The following is a 22841-nucleotide window of genomic DNA, read 5'->3' on the forward strand; positions in this document are numbered from 1 at the left end:
TAAAAGAAAAGGAGAAATGAAAAAAGATTTAAAGCGTCTTCTTTCACCTCAGAAGTATGATGAGACACCAAAATATTCAAAAACTTACGAGTCACTTTCTTTGCAGCATTTTCTAAAGTAACCTTCTCCAATCCACTACATGAAGGGTGCCTTATAGCCTACGCATCACGAAGCATTTGACACAAATTATACTCAGTGACAGAAGTTGTACAAGTGATGCACAATTTTATGGATTTCCTTCTTTTGATGTGAGCGTTGTTTGTGTTAAAGTCAAAGCAATCCTTTTATATCAATCATGGATTGACAAAGACTAGACAGCCCTTGCTTTTACAAGAGTACGTAACTTGATGAGAAGGCAGCAAAAGGTGAAATTAATGCACTGAGATCAGATTACTGCAAAAGCAAGGACCGCATTCTAGTTCGTTAACATTTGCTGGCTTATGATCCACATGTAGCCATGCAGGGATAGTGGATCAAAGCTCACGACCAAATTGATCAGATCAACATACTTATTGTTAGAGATAGGATTGTGGGCTCTAGAGGAAGCAGTGGCTTTTATCAAACATATTGGGGTCAATGGGGTGCTCTACACTTAATGCTCGTAAGACCCATGGTAGAGAGAGAGTCTTTCAAATAAGTAGGCAGCACTTTGTTATGAGCAGAGGAACTTGTCGTTTTGCGTGGCTATCAAATTCCAATGCTAGTTCTGATGCGATTATTGTTATACAATGAGATCAGTTTTTGGTGCTATTGTTCACCTCCTCGTATAATATGGATTAGAGCATTATTTTTTTAAAAATTTAATTTTGTTCTTCAACTTTTATTTTGTATGATTTAGCTGTTTTTAGTTTAAATTAGCACCCAATTACATATTATTTTAGGAAGAAATGTTGATATTATTTTAGGAAGAAATGTTGAATTGAAAGATTTAGGATTGAAGTGAAAAAGACGGGTAAAATATATGACGGATTTAAAATTTATTATAAACACTCATTTGAATCATCTATAGTTTTTTACTATTAGTTAATTGGTTCCTTTAATTTTAATTTTTTTAACTTTTAGCCTAAAATCAAATCTAAAATGGATAAAAGAAGCATGATAACCTAACATGGATAGACTTGGAAAACTACAAGGCCTAAATAACATGACTCTAACTTGCTTCCAGGCCTAATATCCTTGAGATCAACTGAGTATTAAGCCTAAGCAAATATAGATCTAGCAAGTTGTCAGACCCAACATCATTTGGTTCAGCTACGCGTTGAGTTCAAATACTTATAAGTATGACGAGTTGTTAGAACCAACGTCATTGGGTTTTGAGCTCAAGTACATATGAGTATGGCGAGTTGTTAGAATCAATGTCCTTGAGTTTAACTACGCACTGAGTCCAAATAGACATAGGTTTGTCGAGCTGCCAGATTCAATATTTGTGGGTCCAATTACGCGCTAAGCTCAGGTATATGTAGGCATGGCAAGCTGTCAAATTCAACCTTCTTGGGTTCAATTATGTGTCGAGCCCAAGTGGGCATAGGTGTGATAATCTGTTAGACCCAACCTTTTTAAGTTTAGCTATATGCTGAGCCCAAGTGAATATGGGTGTGACAAGTTGTTAGTCTCAATATCCTTGAGTTCATCTACGTGCTAAACCCAAATACAAATAGGTCTAGCAAGCTGTCAGACCCAACATTCTTGGGTTTAGCTATGCACTGAGTCTAAGTACATATGAGTCTAGCGAGCTGCCAAACTCAACACCTTTAGGTTCAACAACACACATCGCCCATGGGTTTGGCATCATGCCAAGTCTAAGTAATTATGGGCCTGACAATCATTACAAGCCTTATGTTGGTCATGAGGCTTCATTTGTTTATTCTAATGACTTTCAATATAAAATGAAACTTTAGGTTTTTATTAATGAAGCTTTTGTTAAAATAAATTTGCAAATGAAGCTTTAATAAAAACCTAAACAAAAGCTTCTTTAACAAAAATTGAACTTTTTTTCCTTTATTTGTCATCTCTTTCTAGTTGGAGGAGAGAAAGGGAGTTATTGGATTCTAGCGTAGAGAGAAAAAGTGATCGTTGGTGACAATTATGGCCACTAAAACAGTCGATTTTTATATCAAATAGTTCCATATGATAAGAGGAGTTGAAAAGAGGTATTTTTTTACCTTGAAAGTGTCAAAAAAAGAAAAACATATCCGAGTATGGGAAGATTTTGGGTTTCAGGTTGATTTTGGATTTTGTGTCGGTTTTTTGCATTTTTGAAAGGTCATGGATTGGTTTAACAAGGTTTCTAAAATGTTTTCTAGGTGTTTTAGATCAAAAATTGGTTTTAAAATGGATTTGTTTGTAAAAAAATCTAGGAGTCCAATTTTTCGGCCACCACGGTGACTAGATTTTGGGGATTCCCAAACAACGCGTCATTTATTGATGTAGGTGACACGTTTTTTTTTTTTAATGAATGGGTAGACAACATGTCATCCGTCCCATTAACTTTGTTTTTATTAGGCTTATGCGCTTGGTCTGGCCCAACAGGCCCGCACACAAGTCATTGCTTGATGGGTTAGGTGCTAGGCTTACCTTGGCTTGGTAGGCTCAATAGTGCTTGGTCTATTTTTATTTTTTTTTGAATTTTTGAATTAATGTATTATTTTCTATGTATTTTTTAAAATAATTTTTTTATTTATGTTTTAATTAATACCTTTTCTGTGTGATTTTTTCACTTATTTATCCTTTTTTAGATTGTGATTATTTTTTTAATGATATTGAGTGTTTTTAATTTTTAAAAAGGATGGCATGATTCATCTGTAATTTTTTAAAAACAATTGTATAGATTAAATTCTTTTTTTTTTAATATTTATTTTTTAGTAAGGCTTTTAATATGTGCAACTTTGCACAATATTTTCTCTTCTTTTATTGTATTCAATAAATTTTGTGTGTATTGTTTTCTATTACAAATTTATTTTAATTAATAAATTCATTAAACACAACCGAGTGCCTGATAATGGCCTGATAACACGTGAGATTTGTTTCAGTTATTAAAATCTTGGATTTTTCATACTCATTTTAAAACATTAACACATGAATATCTTTTTTCATACAGACAGAATTAATTTGTCCGCACCATTTCGCTGGCCATTTATCTAGTCATGCTACTAAAATATGTAATGAAATGAGTAGCGTGGAGTTGAAGAACACAGCAGGCTGCTGCTGGAATGAGGTTGTCAATCAATTTCTAAACAGTGTTTTGGATTCATGTTTACTGAATGCAGGGATATGAATTTGCAGTTTCTTGTTAATGATCAAAGTCAAAAAATTTCTTATTTCCTTGAAATCCGATGTCAATTGTAAAGCATATACAATAGAAGCAATTGTTAAAGTAAAAAGGCAAGATTAACACCCCCACATGAGCTGTGGAGGCACTTCTATCGAAATTCATCCAACATGCCTAACATGGCTAATGCCTCAACAACCCAATTAATCCAAGTCCTAGATTAAACAATTTCATCCAAGCATAAGAAAGGCTCTAAAATCTTCAAACTCAAAATGATATGGCTTCAATCCTAATCACTACGGAGAAAGCCAAGAAAACACCTCAAAATTGAAAATGGATCTTTACTTTAAGCGCGTAGGAGGGGAAAAAAAAAGAACCAGCAAGCAGGGGAATTGAAGAAGCTGGCAGCGGCGACAGTTATTGAGCCAGCAGGAAGAACACACCTTTTAACCCTCAAAGCTAGCCCTATCCCAGTCGAAGTCCATGGATACCCAGAAATAATCCTTCATGTTCTTTTGTCACCACCATCAAAATCAGCAAGTTTTACCTCTTGATGGCTCAATAAAAAACCATCCCCCAAAATCACCGAGAAAATAAAAACAGCAAAGATCTTTAAACTCCAAAGACTAAAGTTTACATAGGATATACTAAGAAACGACATAAAACAATTGAAAAACAGCAACACCAAGAAACTGAAACAGAACAGTGACTGATAAGAGTATTAATAGATGGCATAAAAAACGGAGTGAGGGGCAGAGCGCATGAAACAAGTAGAACAAACTACAAAGGGATTATCAATTGAAAACATGAGATACCCAAAATTCATGAGCAAAAATATGTTATGGAAAGAACATGCAGCAAAGGTTAGATTCACCCAAATAAATCTCAAATATGCAAAATTTAGAAAAGCAATCAACAAAAATACATTATCCAGGAAGGTCCAGAACCTAGCATCAAACATGTAACTAAATCTCTCAAAATTGCCTAAACAGCAAGCATGGATGTGCATCCCATGATTCAGTATAATCTGTTGCAGTTTATACCAACAATCCCTGCAAGAACAAAAAGCACATCACCTGCATTAATTTTTTTAGTTGTGCTCTTTTCACCAAGATTGCTAGTAGAACATGTTATGAATATGGCATGGAAAATTTTAAAATACAATGAAGGCGGGGAAGATAACAACATAACTTTGACTGAGACTAGTAAAATTAATGCCCTGTTTATTTTTTTTATTTTTTATTTTTTTTGGGGGGGATTCCCTCTTGAAAACCTTCTATTATGTCTTAATTTGAATCATACAAAGGTCTGATCTAGAGATTCCATTAGCATAAAAAGACCTCAACACAGTACTATCAATACATTTAAGAAGGGGAAGGGGGCTAATCAGGGAAACACTCCAAAGCAACACATGCAATATTACCTTAAATATTTAACGCCTCTGTGTTTTTCCAATGGAACGTTTCCCAGAGAACAAGTGCTTTGGTTTGAGTGTAGGAATAACTCTATCTGCTTCTCCACGTCTAGCATCCTTGTTCCTCTTTTTAGCAGAGTTCTTGAAAAGCTTAAGAGCCTTGCTTTTTTGAGCCGAGTCCTTGAAGCCCTCTCCTGGAACAACCTCATTTGGAGGCCGTGACCTTGACCTAGACCGAGATGTGGATCTCAAACGCAGCTTCTTATTTGGCTGGTCCACATCCATATCCATAGCATCACCATCATCGTGTCCCCTGTCAGTTGACCTCTCTCTTTTGCGGCCCCTCGTAGAGAGTGACCTCTCACGAAGACGATTAATTGCTTTAGAAGGATCCACTCCCATAGCTGACAGCTGCCTGCCCATTCTTTTTGTTGTGAACTTTCTGTCCTTGTCAAATTTTCTAGGTACAGTAGGCCGGCTCTCTGCAGTGCTTTTCTTCATTCTATGCTCTTGAATGAGCAAGCTTTTCTTTTTCCTGATCTCAGCCAAGGCTTCTTTCTCTTCAGCAGTTAATTCCTCACCATCCATCTCAAAATCGTCATCTCCTTCTTCTGCCTGTCGGATACCTTCTTCTTGTTCCAACTCCTCGAGCCTTTGCAAAATATCAGGATCAATGAAGTCATACACATTGTGGCCATCAAGAATCTCCGGGAGTACATCTTCTTTCCATTCATCATGGGCTAAGATGTAATTCTTCTTCAAACTGGCAGAGTATACACCAGCACCACCATTTTCATCTTCCAAATCCTTTTCTGTTTTTCTTTTCTCCTTCTCTGCTGCCTCCTTAGCTTTAGCTTCCAAAACTGGTTGAGGTATACAAGGTGGCCTTTCCTTTTGATCACGTGGCTTTGGCATTGCTACATGGAACCGATTCAAGCAGTCATTAATTTTTTTAGATTTCATCTTCATTTCCACTCGCTGATTCAGCAATCTCTCGCAAGCAGCGTTCTTCACAGCAATCACCCCCTCCTCGGTCAAGGTACTCATAGTCAAAAGCACATCAGCATCATTGGTAGCTTCACCTCCTTGAGCAACCAGTGTCTTCATAGCTTCTGATTTCATCTCCATGACCAACTTCATGTCTTCCTCAGAAATCCCTTCAAGTGGTTGCAAATCGGTCTTGTTGCAGACAATGGTCAATGGTTTATTCATAAACAAAGACTTAATGCTATGAAATAAAGCAGCCTGTTGAGCAATGCTATATCCACATGACCCAGAGACGTCCAAGAAGAATAACACAGCCGCTCGAAGATGTGCCAGAGCTGTGATGCTGCACATCTCAATAATGTTACGATCCTCAAAAGGCCGATCCAAAATCCCTGGTGTATCAATCACTTGGTACCTCAGATACTTGTAATCTGTGTGGCCTACAAACAATGACTTGGTAGTGAATGCATAAGGTTGCACATCCACATCTGCCCTGGTGATCTTGTTGATGAAAGAGCTCTTCCCAACATTAGGATACCCGCAAATCAAGACTGTCCGAGTATTTGGATCAATTGAAGGTAGCCTTGCCATATGCTGTCTAATTTGCTCCAAGTAAGCTAAACTTGGGCCAATCCTCTTCATAACAGTGCACATTCGCCCAAGAGCAGCAACCTTCAGAGACTTGCATCGATACAACGAATCACCATACTTTAACAACTTGACATAATCCTTAGCAATCTTGCTAATAAGATTCCTGGCAGTATTAATCTGACCAAGGGCAAGCTTGTAATGATCCTTATTGTACAGCACATGAAGAAGGTCACCATAAAACGGATGGATGTCATCAAGACGAGGGAACTCATCAATGATTGTTGAAAGCTTCTCATGGAAATTCTGCTGAGTATACTTCACCTTCCGCATATAAAACTGCCGAAGCCGAGAAATAGCATAACCCTTATGGACCACTGTTGGTGTTTGCCTTTGGGTCCGAGAAAGGATGATATCAACAAAATCCTTCCCATTAGGGACCACAGTAATCTTCTTAAAATTATACTGCACCATCTTTATATTCTTTCCACACTGTAAAACACACATACATATTCAAATAAATGGTATCGCTAGCAATTTTATTGATGAAAAACATATATATACTAATTAAGAAAAAAAAAAACTATCCATTGAAGGAACTAAAAACAAATTTTTTTTTGAAAAACTGGAAAAAATAGGTGATAACAACATAGCAAGAAAACAGTTGCAGAAGATAAAGAATCTAGCAATAGCATAAATAATTGAAAGTTTGAAAAGAGGAGAAGCTCTCACTCACCTTGTTGAGAGCAACTGAGAAAGAAGAAGGGCGCCGCAAGCAGGAGGCCCTCTCTCTAGGGTTTAAGAGAAAAAGAAAGGAAATGATAACAAATAAAGAGGCGGCTTATGTAGCAAGGGTTTTGTCTTCGAAACGACATGTCATTCATTTAAAAATATTGGTAGCACATTAGGAGACACGTAGTCCACCTTTCACCCCTTGCCTCCTTATCTCATGGGGTATCAGAAAAACCTCAGATAGTCGCTTCCTGTCACCGCAATGTTGCTGAGACTGGGAGCGCTGACACCGCTTCTCCGCCCGTCTCTCTTCTCTCCGAAACCCATCCTTCTTTCTCCTCTAATAACCGCCAAACCCTTCTTTTCTCTCTCCTCCTTCTCTACGGCACCGTTTCAATCGTCTTTGGTATCTCATTCTTTCAATCCAAAACCAACAACCCTCTTCGATAGTGGCAAGAATGCCATCTCTGTTGACCCTTATTATTTATCCTGCTGTATGGCTGACAAAGATAAGCCTCTGAGAATTGCCGTCCTCCTCAGCGGCGGCGTTGACAGTAGCGTTGCCCTTCGGCTTTTGCATGCTGCTGGGCACCACTGCACTGCTTTCTACCTCAAAATTTGGTTCCAAGTAACCCATTTTCTTTCTTTCAATTTTTTTTACTCCGAAGTTTGAAACTTTGTCTGAAATTAGTCTTAATTCGGAGTTGGTGTTTTGCAGGAAGATTTTAACAACTTTTGGTCAGAATGTCCATGGGAAGAGGATTTGAAGTTTGCAAAAGGCGTCTGTGATCAGGTTAATCACTTTCTTTTCTTCATTTTTTGTACATCGAGCTTTTAATATTTACAGCTGCATTTAAGTAAGTAGATTTCTTCTTTTGCCTTCTCGAAAGCCAAGCTTTGATCAAATTCTTTTCGTTTGGTCAAGTTTGAGATGATGTTTTACATATATTCTGTTTTAGCGGTTTCATTTCATTGTTTGGAATTCTACCTTTTCTTTGCTCTTATGAGTTACAAAATTGGCATAAAAATAATGCTTCTGAAATGAAAGATTTCGATGAAAGGATTTTTCTTGCGTACTTTTTAGGTTGGAGAAGTTCTTTGCTTGGTTTATAATCTATAAGCTTGTACAGGAGATTGTTTAACTGAAGCTTGATGGCATTGGCTTTCAGGTTGGTGTCCCATTAGAAGTTGTCCATTTGACTGACGAATATTGGAGTAATGTGGTATGTAATTCCACTAAAAGAACATTTCCTTCGATTATTTTTTTGCTTTCTCACTTGGTTATTTCTGTATAGCTGAACAGAGAGCTTTTTTGTTGGATACCAATCCCCCTAAAAATGAAGAAAAGGAAACTCTGTTATTTTATTAGCTCTGTTTGTTGTATAGTGGAAAATCTGCTTTTTCTGGTCTGTCTTCTTGTTGGAGAATCCGGATGAAGCTGTGAAGACATTTTTATGGTCAGTGAAGTAATGAAAATTGATGGTTAATTTTCCAGGTGTCATATATTATTGAAGAGTATCGATGTGGTCGCACTCCCAATCCTGATGTTCTTTGCAACACAAGAATTAAGTTTGGTACCTCTAGCTGAGCTTGAACACGTGAATTATCCTTTGATTAGTTGATTCAGACTATCTTTGTGCTTAACTTTTTCATTGAAATACAAAAAATTCAGGTGCATTCATGGATGCCATCAACAACATGGAATTTGATTATGTTGCTTCAGGGCATTATGCCCATGTCATTCATCCAGTTTCGGATCAAATAAATAAGCCATCTGTTTTAGAACTCTCAAAGGACAAGGTAATTAAGTGAGAACATATCTTCTGATCTTTTGCTTTTTTTGTCTCTTTTGCTTTATTATCAGTCTTTTGAGTATTGTCTTAAAACTGTAATTGGTTAATTGTGTTTCATTTTCTAAGATGCTTGATACATTGTTTCATCAACACCATCACGACATTGTTGATGCTTTAAGGTGGAAACCTTATGGTAAATGGGGTTTTAAATTTACAATCATATTTTAGTAGTTTCTTTGAATCCAATATGTGAATTTTTCTCATTATATGGTTTAAAGTCATATTAGAATTTGTAATGTGTGAATCTAGGTACTGTGAAGAGCTTTAGTTGCCCACATAAGAAAAGAAGACAGTTGTTTTCAGCATTTTTTTTCTTGCAATATGTGCACAGAAATCATTGATTTTTTCCCCAAAAGTTCTGCATTATCTCTCACCAAGAGTAAAACTGGGGAATCAGGTTGAGAGATCACTTAGATCTTCAATGTCATTTGATAGCTAAAAATTCTACTTATCATATTTGTTCCATAAACTTTATCCTGAAACTCTGATAAATTTAACTGCCCATGTTCAAATTACATTTATGCTTGTATGATGTTTTTGTGTTATTTCTATCATGAGGATCGGTGCCTAACAGATTACTTGAAGCATTTGTCTATTGTGTGTTGTTAATATCAATAAGTATGATCTACAGCTCAAGGATCAAACGTATTTTCTCTCACATTTGACACAAGCTCAGCTTAAACGTCTTATTTTTCCACTTGGTTGTATTCCAAAGGTGAGTTGTTTATATGCTTACTGAGGTGCCATATTTTTACTTATAATGAGTTTGATAGTCTTCCATGCATTTATATCATTAACTCATCAATTCGAAGACTATTATTTAGTTTCTCAGTACATGGGGGTATTGGAATACTTATTATGATTCTCTGTTTAAGTTTTAAAAAAATTGTATTAGATTGCTGTGATGTGCAGAATTCACATAGGACTTTTAAAAGTAACATATTTCTCATTAGCAAAATAATAAATGGGGGGAAAGGTAGGGATGGATATTAAAGAGAAAATATAAGAGTATTATAATCATCCAAAATTTTTTTTAAGAGTTTGTATTTTTTTATATAGTTATGTATTCATCAATTAGCTCATGGATCTTTTAGTTTTTCTACCTTTATTATTTTATTTTTTTGTGCATATGATTTGAAAACTTAGGTGAGATAAAGAAGCATTGCAGTGTATGCCAACAATAAGTTAGCTCAACGTGGCTCCATCACACACTATAATAGTAAATTGATAGATGCAAGTGTTCAAATGACTTGTTGACTTGACTATATCATTTTAAATGTGTTGTCTAACATGAGAACATGAAATTCTTGTAATTTAAAGCTGATATTTTCTTGGAAAGTCTTCTTGGAACTGAAGTTTCCATCTATTTATTTATTTTTAATTTTTTTATGTTCTTCATTTTGCAAGTATATTACAGTATATCATGCTACAGTTGTAATTTGTTGCATGGCTCTATTTCTTGGGATTGCTGAAGTCTTCCTAAAGTATTTTTTTATTTCTTCCTCTATTTAAAAAAAAATGAATATTTCTGTCTCCATTGTTGCAGGAAGAAGTTCGCAATCTTGCCTCAAAATTTGATTTGCCTAACAAAGACAGAAAGGATTCACAAGGAATATGCTTCCTTGGAAAGGTACTTCCTAATGGCAGTTTTTTGCCACATTCCTTGCATAGTACAGGAAACATTTTTAAGATGTGATATTTTATGTGCTATATCTGCTCAACAAATGTGCTGTTGATAGCAATGCATTTTATTTTGGAAACCAGACCCATTAATGAAAACCAAGCAAATTGATGCCTGTTAACTCTAACTAATGTATAGCTAAGTTTAGTTTGCATATAACTTTGTCCTTTATAGCTTGTAATGCCTTGTTAATTTGGATGGATGACAAAAGAAATATCCTTCATTGAACTTCATTTTTCAGAACTTTCTGATATTAGCCTTGGCCGGTTCTAAACTTTCTTTATTTGCTGTTATTCTATTTTTAGTGGCCATTTCAAATTTGAAACATGCTTAGTCTTTAAAAAGTTGAACCTGGTCTTAATAGTGACTTGAGACTGCATTATCTTAGAACTCTTCTTTTTGTAGATAAAATTTAGCGAATTTGTTGGGAGACATATTGGAGAGAGTGAAGGTGTGATTTTGGAAGCTGAGACAGGAGATTTCCTTGGCATTCATCGGGGTTTTTGGTTCTACACAATTGGTCAACGTCAAGGCTTACGCCTTCCTGGGGGACCGTGGTATGCTTTGCCAAATTGTTGATCTATAGCTTATCTATAGCCGTGGCAACATTCATATTATGCTTTTCATAGGATATAATGTGATGGTTCTAATAGTGGAGTTTGCCAAAATTCTTTCTCTACCACTGTTATCTTCATGCACTTAAAGATGCCATATTTCTCCTCTAGTGTTTTCTCCAATCTTGTTTTTGAATTATAAAGCCATGGTTTATCTTATGTTGGGCTCTTCTTCGCCCACTTTGTTTGCTGAAGGCTTTTCTGTGTGGTGCATCTTATGCAGGTATGTTGTTGAGAAGGATGTTAAAAACAATGTAGTGTTTGTGTCAAGAAATTATTTCTCGTTAGACAAAAGAAGGCGCTCATTCCGTGTTGGCTCCTTGAAATGGCTTAGCGGGTCTCCAACTGATATGACCACTCAGCTTCAGTGTAAGGTAGAAGAATTGTGTTTTACATAATTCATTTTTTGATAACCAATATTGCACATTTCCCTCCATGAATGTATACTTTTTTATTTGGTTGGCAACCCTGTAGTCCTATTTATCCAACATTTGAGTCATTTATGCCTTACCTGTTAGAGTACGTTGCGGTCAATTGCTAATATCTTGAAGTTCAACTCTCTTTGAAACTTTTCAGGTCAGACATGGCCCCACATTTTATGATTGCAGTGTAAAGATAGAACTTGGTGAAGATAGTCCTGAAGAGGTTGTGGCTGTCCACTTATGTGAAGATGATCAAGGTCTAGCAGCAGGGCAGTTTACAGCTTTCTACCAGGGAAGAACTTGCATAGGTTCTGGTGTGATTTTGGAGTCCTGGGATGATAAAGGTTTTCCTGTATGTCAAAAGGCTCTTGAATTAGCCAGACTAGAAGATAAATCAAAGCTTGGGAAACCAGTTAAGATAAAGGTAAAACCAGAGACTTCCGACCAGGAATCTGTTCAGAAGGATGGCATAGAACCTGATAAAGGATTGGCTGAACCACGGGTTGCTGTCACAGGTTAAAACAAGTCGGGCATATTTCAATGAGAAGCAATATCTGGATTCCCAGTAAGTTGGTTGCAAAAAATTGAAGCAGAGTTGGTTGCAGATATTCCAGTCTTCAAATCGTTAGGAATAGTTCGTGCATGGAAGTGTAGGTTTTAGCACATTGGTCTCCCAATCAACCCTCTGGATCCTAGGGCATGCTGTAGTTACCTAGAGACTAGAGCCAACCGGCATTTATAACCGGTCGGGCTGTGTATAATTAGAAGAACATTCCTTGATGACATACCTGTGGTTTCATGAAAATAATCGACTTAAAAAGTATACAAATTTTGGAGGTCAAATTCCTGCCGTGACAAGGACGGAGCATGCATCCCTACCACCTGATCAATTAGCTAACAAAAAAGAATTAACCACCCATAAGTGGTGCACAGGCTTGTATATGTGTGTGTACAATCAGATTTTAGTTTCCCACTAATTATTTAACCATGCGATATCGCAGGTAGTTTTCAACATCTATTATTATTTAGTTCTTTTACAATTAAAATAGATATTTGTTCAAAAAACTATGATTTAAATTAGTAATAAAAAAATTAATTATTCTTTTCTAATACATACATTTTTTTACTGATTTTTTTTATTAGTAGCATGTTTTTTTATTTAAAAGTAAAGGCAATTTAAATATTTTTTTGTAAAAAAAAATAATAATTTAAAATAAGTAGGGGGAAATGTATCTCTTTAATCTAAACCATGTTTTTCTTATTAATGCATTTATTATTTTAATGAACACATATTTTTTTATTAAAAAAATTGTTTTTAAAATAAAAAGGAATCATCAATGATATGAAAAGAAAGTTTTAATTAAAAAATATTGACAATTTTGGTATTATGTATGCAATTAAAGAAAAAAATTAATCTTAATAAAAAAATAAAAATCTTATTTTCATTAAATATTCATGAACTCAATTTTTTGTTTTTACATATTAGGCTCATATATAATAATTAACCAAATGATTGCTAATATTACAAAAAAAAATGCTATAGTCTTATTTGAAGAGAGAGAGAGAGAGTTCAATGGTATTTGATGAAATAATATTTATAATTAATTTTAATTAAAAATTAAGAAAAAAAAGTCAAAAAACTATAACTAAATGGCTATCTAAAAAAGGGATAGTAACCCGGGCTCGAGTGGTGGCTAGTACACCTAGCCCAATAAATTTAATTATTATCATAAAATATTTTTAAATTGATCAAAAAACCCTCAAATTAAACTAAATAAATATAAATTTTTTAACATCAATGTACTTTTTTTTTAATGAGATGAATATTCAAAAATATTTCAATAACAATCCTCTTGTTAATAGAAATCTAATGATATCAATATCACTATTTTTTATAGCTCGAAGAACCAATGACTACTTTTTCTATTATTCATTATTTTTTGATTTTTTTTTTATTTTTAAAATTAAGAAACTAGAAAGTGAAAACAAATAAAGCTGGGTAAATCCTAAAATTAATAGGATAAAAAATGATTGATTGGAGAATTTCTATATAAAAATATATTTTTTCACGTGAATCTAGAAAAAAAACCCTTTTTTTGTTTTTTTTCTTTTAATTGTTTTTTCATTACAAATTTAAATCTTATTTAATTAAATTGGCCTCAAAATCAATACAAACTAAGAATTTCAATGGTATACAAAGAGGAAAAAATATAGAAAAAAAATAAAATTGAAAAAAATAAAATTTGATGATAAAAAATAAAAATAGAAAACAACACTGTTCAAGGGAGGGAAGTATTGCCGCCCCTCCATAATAATCTCAAGAGATTGGGATATCACACGACACTTTCATTATGTTGCAACCATTTTGGGATGAGGATGATGAGACTCTTCTATTATATATATATATATATATGAACACTTGAAATATGATAAATAAAATACAAATATTTTAAATTATCTACCTGTTATATATATATATATATATATATATATGAACACTTGAAATATAATAAATAAAATACAAATATTTTAAATTATCTACCTGTTAGATAATTGGAACTCCACCTGTTAAAAACAATTGTCACTGGGGAAAAAAATCCAGTAATCCAAGCGTTTTTTGTAGAAACCATTGGTAGGTTCCACGCCTATCAATAATTTAATAGCTGTTCTGATTGGGTAATTTAGCCAGGGAAGAATTAACCAAAATTAAAAGAGAAGGTGGTTTCATTTTTCATCCCTTTATAAAGTATTATTTACTTAAATAATATTATTTCTTTTACTTTAGTTTTTTTTAAATTTTATTCTTTTGTTTTTTTTATTGATTTTTTCTTGTTTCATCATTTAACATTGAATTGGTTGGGAAATAAGTTTCATAATTGTTTTGATTTGTTTTCTATGAGTTTATCATGGTCTCATAATTTAGGTCACGTGTCTGATAAGTTAATTCAGGTTGACTCATATTGTTTTTATGTTTTTTTTTATTGATTTATTTTTAATTTTATCATTTAATATTGAGTTCATTGGGAATTGAACTTATTAATTTTTTATTTGTTTTTTATTGTGTTATTGTAAACCCCCATAAATGAAAATAAATAATAATAATTAAAAAAAAACACATAGGATTGAAGTAATGAGGTCTCGAAGAGTAATCGAGATTCGGTACAAAAGAAATGAATAAATAATAGGAATGATAATAAATGTGTCATGTGAGAGAGAGAATGATCTCCATAAATAAATTTAAAGATATTGTTGAAGTCGAAATGAGAGTCATGATTTTTAGTTTAAAACTCATAACGTTGGCGAAACCAGTGACGAGTTTCAATGGATAAAAGAATAAGAAAAACGAGAAGATATGTAAACCTCGGTCAAAAAACTTATTTTGATAAATTAATGATAAATATGGTAATATTGAATTTATTGAGTATAAATTAAGGGGAAATGTCATGAGAATCTAAGTAAATAAAGTAATGCATGAAATTCAGATTTTAGTGTAAAAGACATTGATTGTCTAGTTTTACGGTATCGATGATATATCTCAATCCAACCGTTGGACCGAGTTGAAAGTTTATAAGAAATCTCCAGATTTATTGATTTATCTTAGGTTAAAATTTCATGTCAATCGGAGTTTGGGAAGGCTTTACGAGAATGCTCAAAATCGGGTAAATTAAAGAAGATGACACAAGGGGCATTAATAAGGGCATTTTGGTAATTTTATATAAAACAATATTCTCCTCTACTCCTTTAAAGACAAACCACGTCCTATGCAAAAGGAAAACAGGAGGGAGACCATATTTTTGTCCCATTTTCTTCATCTTCTCTCCATTTTTTCAGGCTAAATCAAGAGGGAGTGTTCTTAGGAGGATTATATCCAAGAAAACAAATTAAATGACTAAACTTAGAGAGTCATGGAGCTTGAGAGAAGAAGCTGGAAATTGGAAGAGGAGGACATGATTTTTGTAGATTTTTGCAAGAATTCACTCAAATAAGCTAAAGTAGTAAAGGTAAGGAACATACCCTCAAGTAATTTCGTTTTTCTCTCTTGTTCTTGCATGAGGAGAAGAAAACCTCCAACTTTAAAATTATAGGGTTCATGTAAATATTTTGGGGGAATAATTGTTCTTGTGAATTTTGAGATTAATTGCATGATAATGGCTTGATTTGCAGAAAAATAGAAGGAATAAATTGGTTTGAAACTATGGGTTTTGGGATGGCAATAGGGCAGGAACTTCGGCAGCCATATCTTGGCTTTCCACCATTGAATTAGGTTGCTTTTTGGATATGTTATTATGATCAATGACACCTACATTCTGACTAGAGGGATTGTCAATAGCAGACTTCGTTTGAGAGCTGTCACCGGAGGAACATTTCTGGAAAATCACCCTTAAAGACAACCTCGTTCGTCGGCCATTATATCATCTTTTCACTGTTGGATTGGTTTGGATTTTGGATATGTTGTTCATCCAGATGTTATATAAATTCTGAATGGTTAAGATCAGAAACAAACACTCCTACAAGATATTGTACTTCCCGAACAATATGTCTCTAATTTTCAGGTCAGTTCGGTATTGTTCTAATATAGGGAGATTTAACTGTTGGATGTATATTAATTTTGTATATGTTATTCTAATGATGATGATTATATATCGTTTGGATTTATTGAATTCTAAATTTAGAGAATGATGTTTTAAGTTTGGTTTGAGAAATATTGAATGAGAATATGATGTTTAGCATAAAAAGTATGTTTTGGGACTAAGGATAATTGTAATGGGTTTAATATTTTTGGAAGTGTTTAAGTCATGTTTGATGTGTTGATAAGTGATGGTATAGTTAAATTCTATAAAAAAATAATGGTGGATTAATACTTTGATTGTGTTGGAATGGGAAACATGATATGGGAAAGTAGTTTGGGATAAATTGAAACTAACTTTGGAAAATTAACCCCTATTCTGACTAGCCATGTTAGTTAAATAAGCGCTGGAATGTTTGGTAAATTACGTGTCTTGATAAAGAAATGAATAGGAAATCATGGTAAGGGGTGTTGTAAATTGATTTATGATATAAGGAATCATTTTGAGAGTGCACTGGAAAAATTTGGCATGTGTAGTCATTGCTGAAATTTAAGTTAAATTACGTTGTTTGACGATAGATTGAAAATCATGTGATGAAAATTCATGGCTGTAGACACCAGGAAAAAAAATACCAGTAACGAAAAGTCATGTCTTTTGGAAATTGAAAATCATTGATGAAGAATTGAGTTAATTAGATATTTAATATTAGTGTAAATAAATTCTAATGTAAATGAATTTAAATGACAAGCAAGAAAATAAAATACATCCATGGAAATTATTTACGAAAGCATTTGATTTTGTGAATTTATGAATAAATTAGGAAGATTCAAATATTGATTTAGGATGTTATATTAAAACGTACGAGAACCATTTGAAAGGGGGGGACCCAACTTCTTAAGAGCTTGTATAGTAAAAGCTTGAGGAGGGACCACATTAGGGGCACAACAACAATAAGGGAGTGCGAGCCGAGCTTCTGCAGTAGGTAATTGTTCTATACCTACACTTTTTATGTAATATTAATTTACTAACTTATTAAATTCTTGGTCTTTGCATCTATGAGTGAAACCACAAAGAGAAAGGATAAAGTGAAATAAACGAGAAATTAAAATGGATTTGAGTACTTGATTGGTTTAAGAATATGAATTACATTAATGGACTTCGTTGATGATCATTCCTCGAACTTGATTAGTCGATCCCAAATACGGAGGCCAATGATGTTAGTAAGGTTTACTAATATCAGCATAATCATCCTTGAAAATAAGGGATATTGAACTTGATTAACTATTCGGGTGAGAATAATTAATGATATTGACCGGTGTTGTCGATATCGGCAATCACACGAAACTTGATTAACTAGTCCCGAATGCAGAGGCTGATGATGTTAGTAAGGTTTACTAACATTGGCATAATCATCCTTGAAAATAAGGGATATTGAACTTGATTAACTATTCAGGTGAGAATAGTTAATGATATCGACCAGTGTTGTTGATATCAGCAATCATACGAAACTTGATTAGTTATTCCTGAAGTGAAAACTAATGATGTCAAGAATCTTGACATCAACATTTCCAGAAATATTCCAAGGTATTATGGAAAGAAAAAAATTTGATTGGCTATTTTAGGTTAGAAATAGTCAATGACATCAATCGATGGTATTGATTTTGGCATTTACAATGAACTTGATTAGTCGGTCCTAATATGGACGACTAATGACACTAATGAAAATTCATTAGTGTCGGCATTCCCTTCCAAGTTTTGGGGGAGAGGTATTATAATGATATTTTTTATAGGGAATAATTAAAAGTGTTAATGAAATGAGGATTGACATCTTGATAGGATTACTCATTCGACCTTGAAGAGACGGATATTGATTGGAAATTGTGGAATAAGATGGGCGGAGGAACTAGTTAACCGGTAATGGACTAGTGGCATCGGCTTTGTTTTCTAATGATTAGAATATACAACTTGAGTTAAACTTACTTGTGTGGTGTTAATATTGTCGGGATGTCTGACTTGTCAGATTATAAATGGAATGTTGGATGCTACCTTACTATTAACCAAAAATGGTAAAATGTGTTTATGTTATGGATTATTAAAGAAATAAATAAAATAATAATAATAAATTGATGAAGATCTAATCCTTGTGAAGGATGGAGACAAATATCGTATCGCTTGGGACGTGTGAATAGAAGTTCATTAACTATGGTAGGTGTTATATACTTGAGGAATGCAATGACACACACACACACACATACACACACGATGTATTTTAAATTAATTAATGAATTGTAATTGATACAATTTGAGAATCGTGTAATGTGCACATGGAGGATGTCAAAGAAATTATGACTAATAATGTAAATACGTTGTATTGAGGTTTTGTGTTGTTGCTGGCATGAAAAGAATTTGATGGTAATTATAACAGTGTAATAAAATGCCAATAATAGTGATAGATAATGAAATTTGACCTTAATTATGGTGGCCAAATGAGATTATGTTGATGAATTAAATAGATTGATGTATGTATGGTATTCATATTATTTGAAGATGGATCAGATATTAATATTATGAAAATGATGGTAGGTTCCATGATAAGGGGAGATTTTACTGAAAATCTAAAGAAACATTGGAATGTGTCGAAATGGGCACAAGAAATATGTAAGTTGAATATATTTATAAACCAAAATTGGACCGAAAACATGACGAGTTTGACGATTTATATGGAAAAGCCATAATGAGTATAATAGATGTTGGGATTAAAATTGATAGAAAGATATAGAGAGTAAGAGAGAGAGAAATCACATGGTAGATATTATAATGAATTAAATGCGCTTGTGAGGTGAAACAAGACACAAACAAAAATGTTGAATAATTCCAGGAATGACGAATAGAGACGTAATAATGGAAAGTTAAATGAGAATTTCAAGGAACTATGATTGCATATCGTTGAATATATGTTTAATTACCTATGTATGTATTGTCTGATTTTCCTTTTATGCTATATTTTATTCTTCATTTATTTATTCTATACATTATGAAATTGCAGGTCTTTAGATTCACGCAAGGAGTAGTGTTTTAGGTCCTCTAGTCTCCTTTGTATGATTAGATAAGAAAATGAACATTAATGTATTTTGTCTTAAGGAACTAAATGACTTAATATGTAATAGTACTCCTTTTACATTAAGTGTCGGGACGTAAAAATATACTATTTTGTATTTGTAATCTTAATGTTTGTTTACTTTCAATTATTATGAATTATGTGCGTTAATGGGAAAGAAATGAACATGCGAAATGTTATGCGTGTACCATAAATGATGTGTTGTTGAGGTTCTACATGATTATCATATGATTGAGAAATGAGTATAACTATACAAGATGATTGTCGATAACTTTGGACCTTCAAGTATAAGGGAAACTCTGCTGAAATTTCAGCGAGTCTCTGATAAGTTAGGTAGAAAAAAAAAATACCCATTTTTTTTTAAGTTAAGGCTCAATTTTTTTATGAATGTATTAAATTACGGGGTGTTATAGTTATTATAATCTTATGACCCAAGTTGCAAATTTGATAAGTTAACCTATGTTGATATATATCAACCCAATACATTGTCATCTTAATATTAAAAAAATATGATTTTTAATTCATTTAATTAAATTATATTCTTACTTCTCATTCGAATTATCTTTGAATTCATCAAATTAATTAGATTATATTAAATTAACCTATACTTGAAACCTCGTTAATAACACTTTAATGTTAAACAATTTAATACCACGTGGTGTAGGAGCACGGGACAAAGATTTTCAATCTATACCTATTTATTTTTGCATTTCAAAAATAATTTTGAAATAACAACTATATTTTAATTTTAAACCTATTTTGAATTGTTTTACATGTTAATATTAAAAATAAATAAATAAAAAATACATTAAAAAATAACTATCACTACCAAATTCGTTAAAATAAAAATAGAAATGGACTCGTGTTCCATCAACAGAGGTGGTTGTTAGCTTTTTTTCAAGATAAGAGTAGTAAATGCCATTATAAAACTGTACAAGTAGTTGGATATCATTATCAATGGCGAACGGGGTTGTGTTGAGAATGGAGTGAATGCTACTTTTTTTTTTTTTTAATAATTTTTCTTATTTAAAAATATATTAAAATAGCTTTTTTTTAGTTTTTTTTTAATTTTTCACATCAACAAATTAAAATCATAAAAGTTTTTAAAAATATTAACCTAATATTTTTTAAACTAAGAATACTTAAAAAAAAACGTTAAAATAAAATCGCTCAACACCCCGGAAAGAAGTCAAAATACAGTACTTGAAAATTCATATTGATATATATATATATATATATATATATATATATATATATATATATATATATATAGAGAGAGAGAGAGAGAGAGAGAGAGAGAGAGAGAGAGACGTCAAGACATTGAATATGTAGGTAGAACCGTAGAAGTGGTTCAGTGCTACTTGTGAGTTGTGGACCTGTGGTCACCAACTTGGCTACCGTCCAAGACTCCTAGTTATTAAATTTGGTTAGGCGGTCTCGGAAGCTGGACCCGTCTACGTTAGTTAAAAGATCGGTTAGTGTAATGTTTCAATCAAATTTGATTGATTTGGATGAGACTTGATATTTTTTTTTTTAAAATATGGATTTGAAATTCATTAATATATATATTTTATATATATTATATATTCTCAAGAAAAAAAATTATATTTTTTCAATGTGAAATAAAATTTTTTTTGGTTTAAATAATTCAACTTAAAATGATAACGTAGTATCTTTTTAATGTGAGATTTGAAACCCATTAATATATATACTCTATGTTCTCAAGAAAAAAGTTATCTTTTTTCAATGTGAGATTGAAAACTCATTAGTATATATACTCTATGTTCCCAAGAAAAAAAGTTATTTTTTTTCAATGTGGAATTTGAAACACATTAGTATATATACTATATGTTCACAAGAAAAAAATTATGTTTTTTCAATGTGGGATTTGAAACTCATTAGTATATATACTCTGTCTTTTCAAGAAAAAATTTCTGTTTTTTCAATTTGGGATAAGAAACTTTTTTGATTTAAATACTTTAACTTAAAAGCTTAACATAATATCTTTTTAATATATGATAAAAAACTTTTTAAAATATTCTTTTAAACTTCATTATTTACAATATGTATAGCCTATATTTATATGGATTTTTTCTTAATTTTTTCATATAAAATATTAAAACTTTAATTTTTTTTAATTTTTCCGAGTTAATCCGGATTGACTCATAAAACTTGAGATCTAGCCTCTTGACCGGATCAATCCCGGACCGAGTTTAATAACTATGCCATAACTGTGCAACTAAACGGCACTCTTTTTATGTCGGTGGTTACGTGACTAATGACGCCTCACGTGGAAGGTGACCCATATTGCACTGTGACTCGAAACAAAATGATGAAAGCCAAAGCAGTGCAAAGTTCAAAAAAATATTAATTAATCAAGTTTGCTTTCTAAATGATTGAAATAGGGCTACACACAAAGAATTCTAAAAGCTTAAATATTAATTTAATCAAGTTTGCTTTCTAAATGATTTTATCATGTTTTTCTATAGGTTAGGAAAACGATTTATATTAGAAAATAAAATCAGAATCTAAGAAAAATATTAAAATTGACTCAAATATCAACTTTTAAATTTAATTTCAAGAGATCTAATAATTTAACAACACACAAAGAATTCTAAAAGCTGAAATATTAATTTAATCAAGTTTTTTCTTTAACTTTATCATGTTTTTTTTATAGACTACAAAAACGATTTATACTAGAAAATAAAATCAGAATCTAAAAAAATATCAAAATTTTAGTGAATTCCATAGCCCGGTTCACAGATTTGACTTGGTAGCTTTGGGTACCTGATTCGCAAGTTTGATGAATTTACCCACTAATAGAATTTTTTTTTTGTTTTGGGTCTTTTAATTATTTTGTTTTTTTATTTCATCCTTTAATATTAAATAGATTGTGAAATAGACTACATCATTTATTTTTGTTTGCTTTCTATAAAGTTATCACTTACTCATATAAATATCTATTTTTAGGTTAGTTCTTAATTTTGTGAGCATTTATTTTTATCATATAATTAAATAAAAAAATTTATAAAAAATGTTATTAAATCCAATAGAGTTTAGGACCCGGGTTGTGAGGGTACCAAAGTTGATCTAATCTGTCAAGTTTTTTTTAAAAGTTAAGCTAGTTTTTACCAATTATCAATATTATATTTAGATTCATGAAATTAATTGATTTAAGTTAGGTTAACTTTCACACAATTTAACTGAAAACTCGAATTAAGTAAAAGATTAAGTCGAGAAATTTTAAGATTGGCTTATTTCACCATTTAATTTAATGATACTATTAAAAAATTATTGGCACTCTTAACTTTTTTTTACATAAAAAAACTGGATTTACGTACTGCATGGCGGGGCCAATGACTAGCATTAACTATATACACAGATATTGGAGAAGAACTTATCCAGGCATGCATTTTGCATGCCATATATATACATGACATGATATACATTTATTTCAAGCATCGATAAATGTGTACATTTATCATATGGATATTAACATATATGGTCCCTGCGTTACGTATAATTTTGCAGTAGTTTGCAAGAAATCAATGTGCCTATCAATTCTGAAGGTCCTACAATAAATGGAAACGAGTTGC

The 22841-nt window shown here is 32.4% G+C and overlaps 2 protein-coding genes across 2 annotated transcripts; one reads left to right on the forward strand and one right to left on the reverse strand.

Annotated features, from left to right (window-relative positions):
• Positions 1 to 4137: 4137 nt before the first annotated feature.
• Positions 4138 to 7095, reverse strand: LOC7465153 (nucleolar GTP-binding protein 1). Its single transcript, XM_002299877.4, has 3 exons — positions 6994 to 7095; positions 4692 to 6749; positions 4138 to 4320 (listed from the first exon to the last, which is right to left on the reverse strand). The coding sequence occupies exon 2, from the start codon at positions 6729 to 6731 to the stop codon at positions 4701 to 4703; it is 2031 nt and encodes a 676-aa protein (XP_002299913.2). The 5' UTR covers positions 6732 to 6749; positions 6994 to 7095; the 3' UTR covers positions 4138 to 4320; positions 4692 to 4700.
• Positions 7096 to 7194: 99 nt separating this feature from the next.
• On the forward strand, positions 7195 to 12577 carry LOC7465154 (uncharacterized). Its single transcript, XM_002298368.4, has 10 exons — positions 7195 to 7617; positions 7708 to 7782; positions 8159 to 8212; positions 8485 to 8563; positions 8662 to 8789; positions 9474 to 9557; positions 10389 to 10472; positions 10929 to 11080; positions 11361 to 11511; positions 11714 to 12577. The coding sequence occupies exons 1-10, from the start codon at positions 7252 to 7254 to the stop codon at positions 12077 to 12079; spliced, it is 1539 nt and encodes a 512-aa protein (XP_002298404.2). The 5' UTR covers positions 7195 to 7251; the 3' UTR covers positions 12080 to 12577.
• Positions 12578 to 22841: the final 10264 nt, after the last annotated feature.

Source organism: Populus trichocarpa, chromosome 1 (genome assembly GCF_000002775.5).
Source record: "Populus trichocarpa isolate Nisqually-1 chromosome 1, P.trichocarpa_v4.1, whole genome shotgun sequence".
In the NCBI taxonomy this organism is placed as follows: domain Eukaryota; kingdom Viridiplantae; phylum Streptophyta; class Magnoliopsida; order Malpighiales; family Salicaceae; genus Populus; species Populus trichocarpa.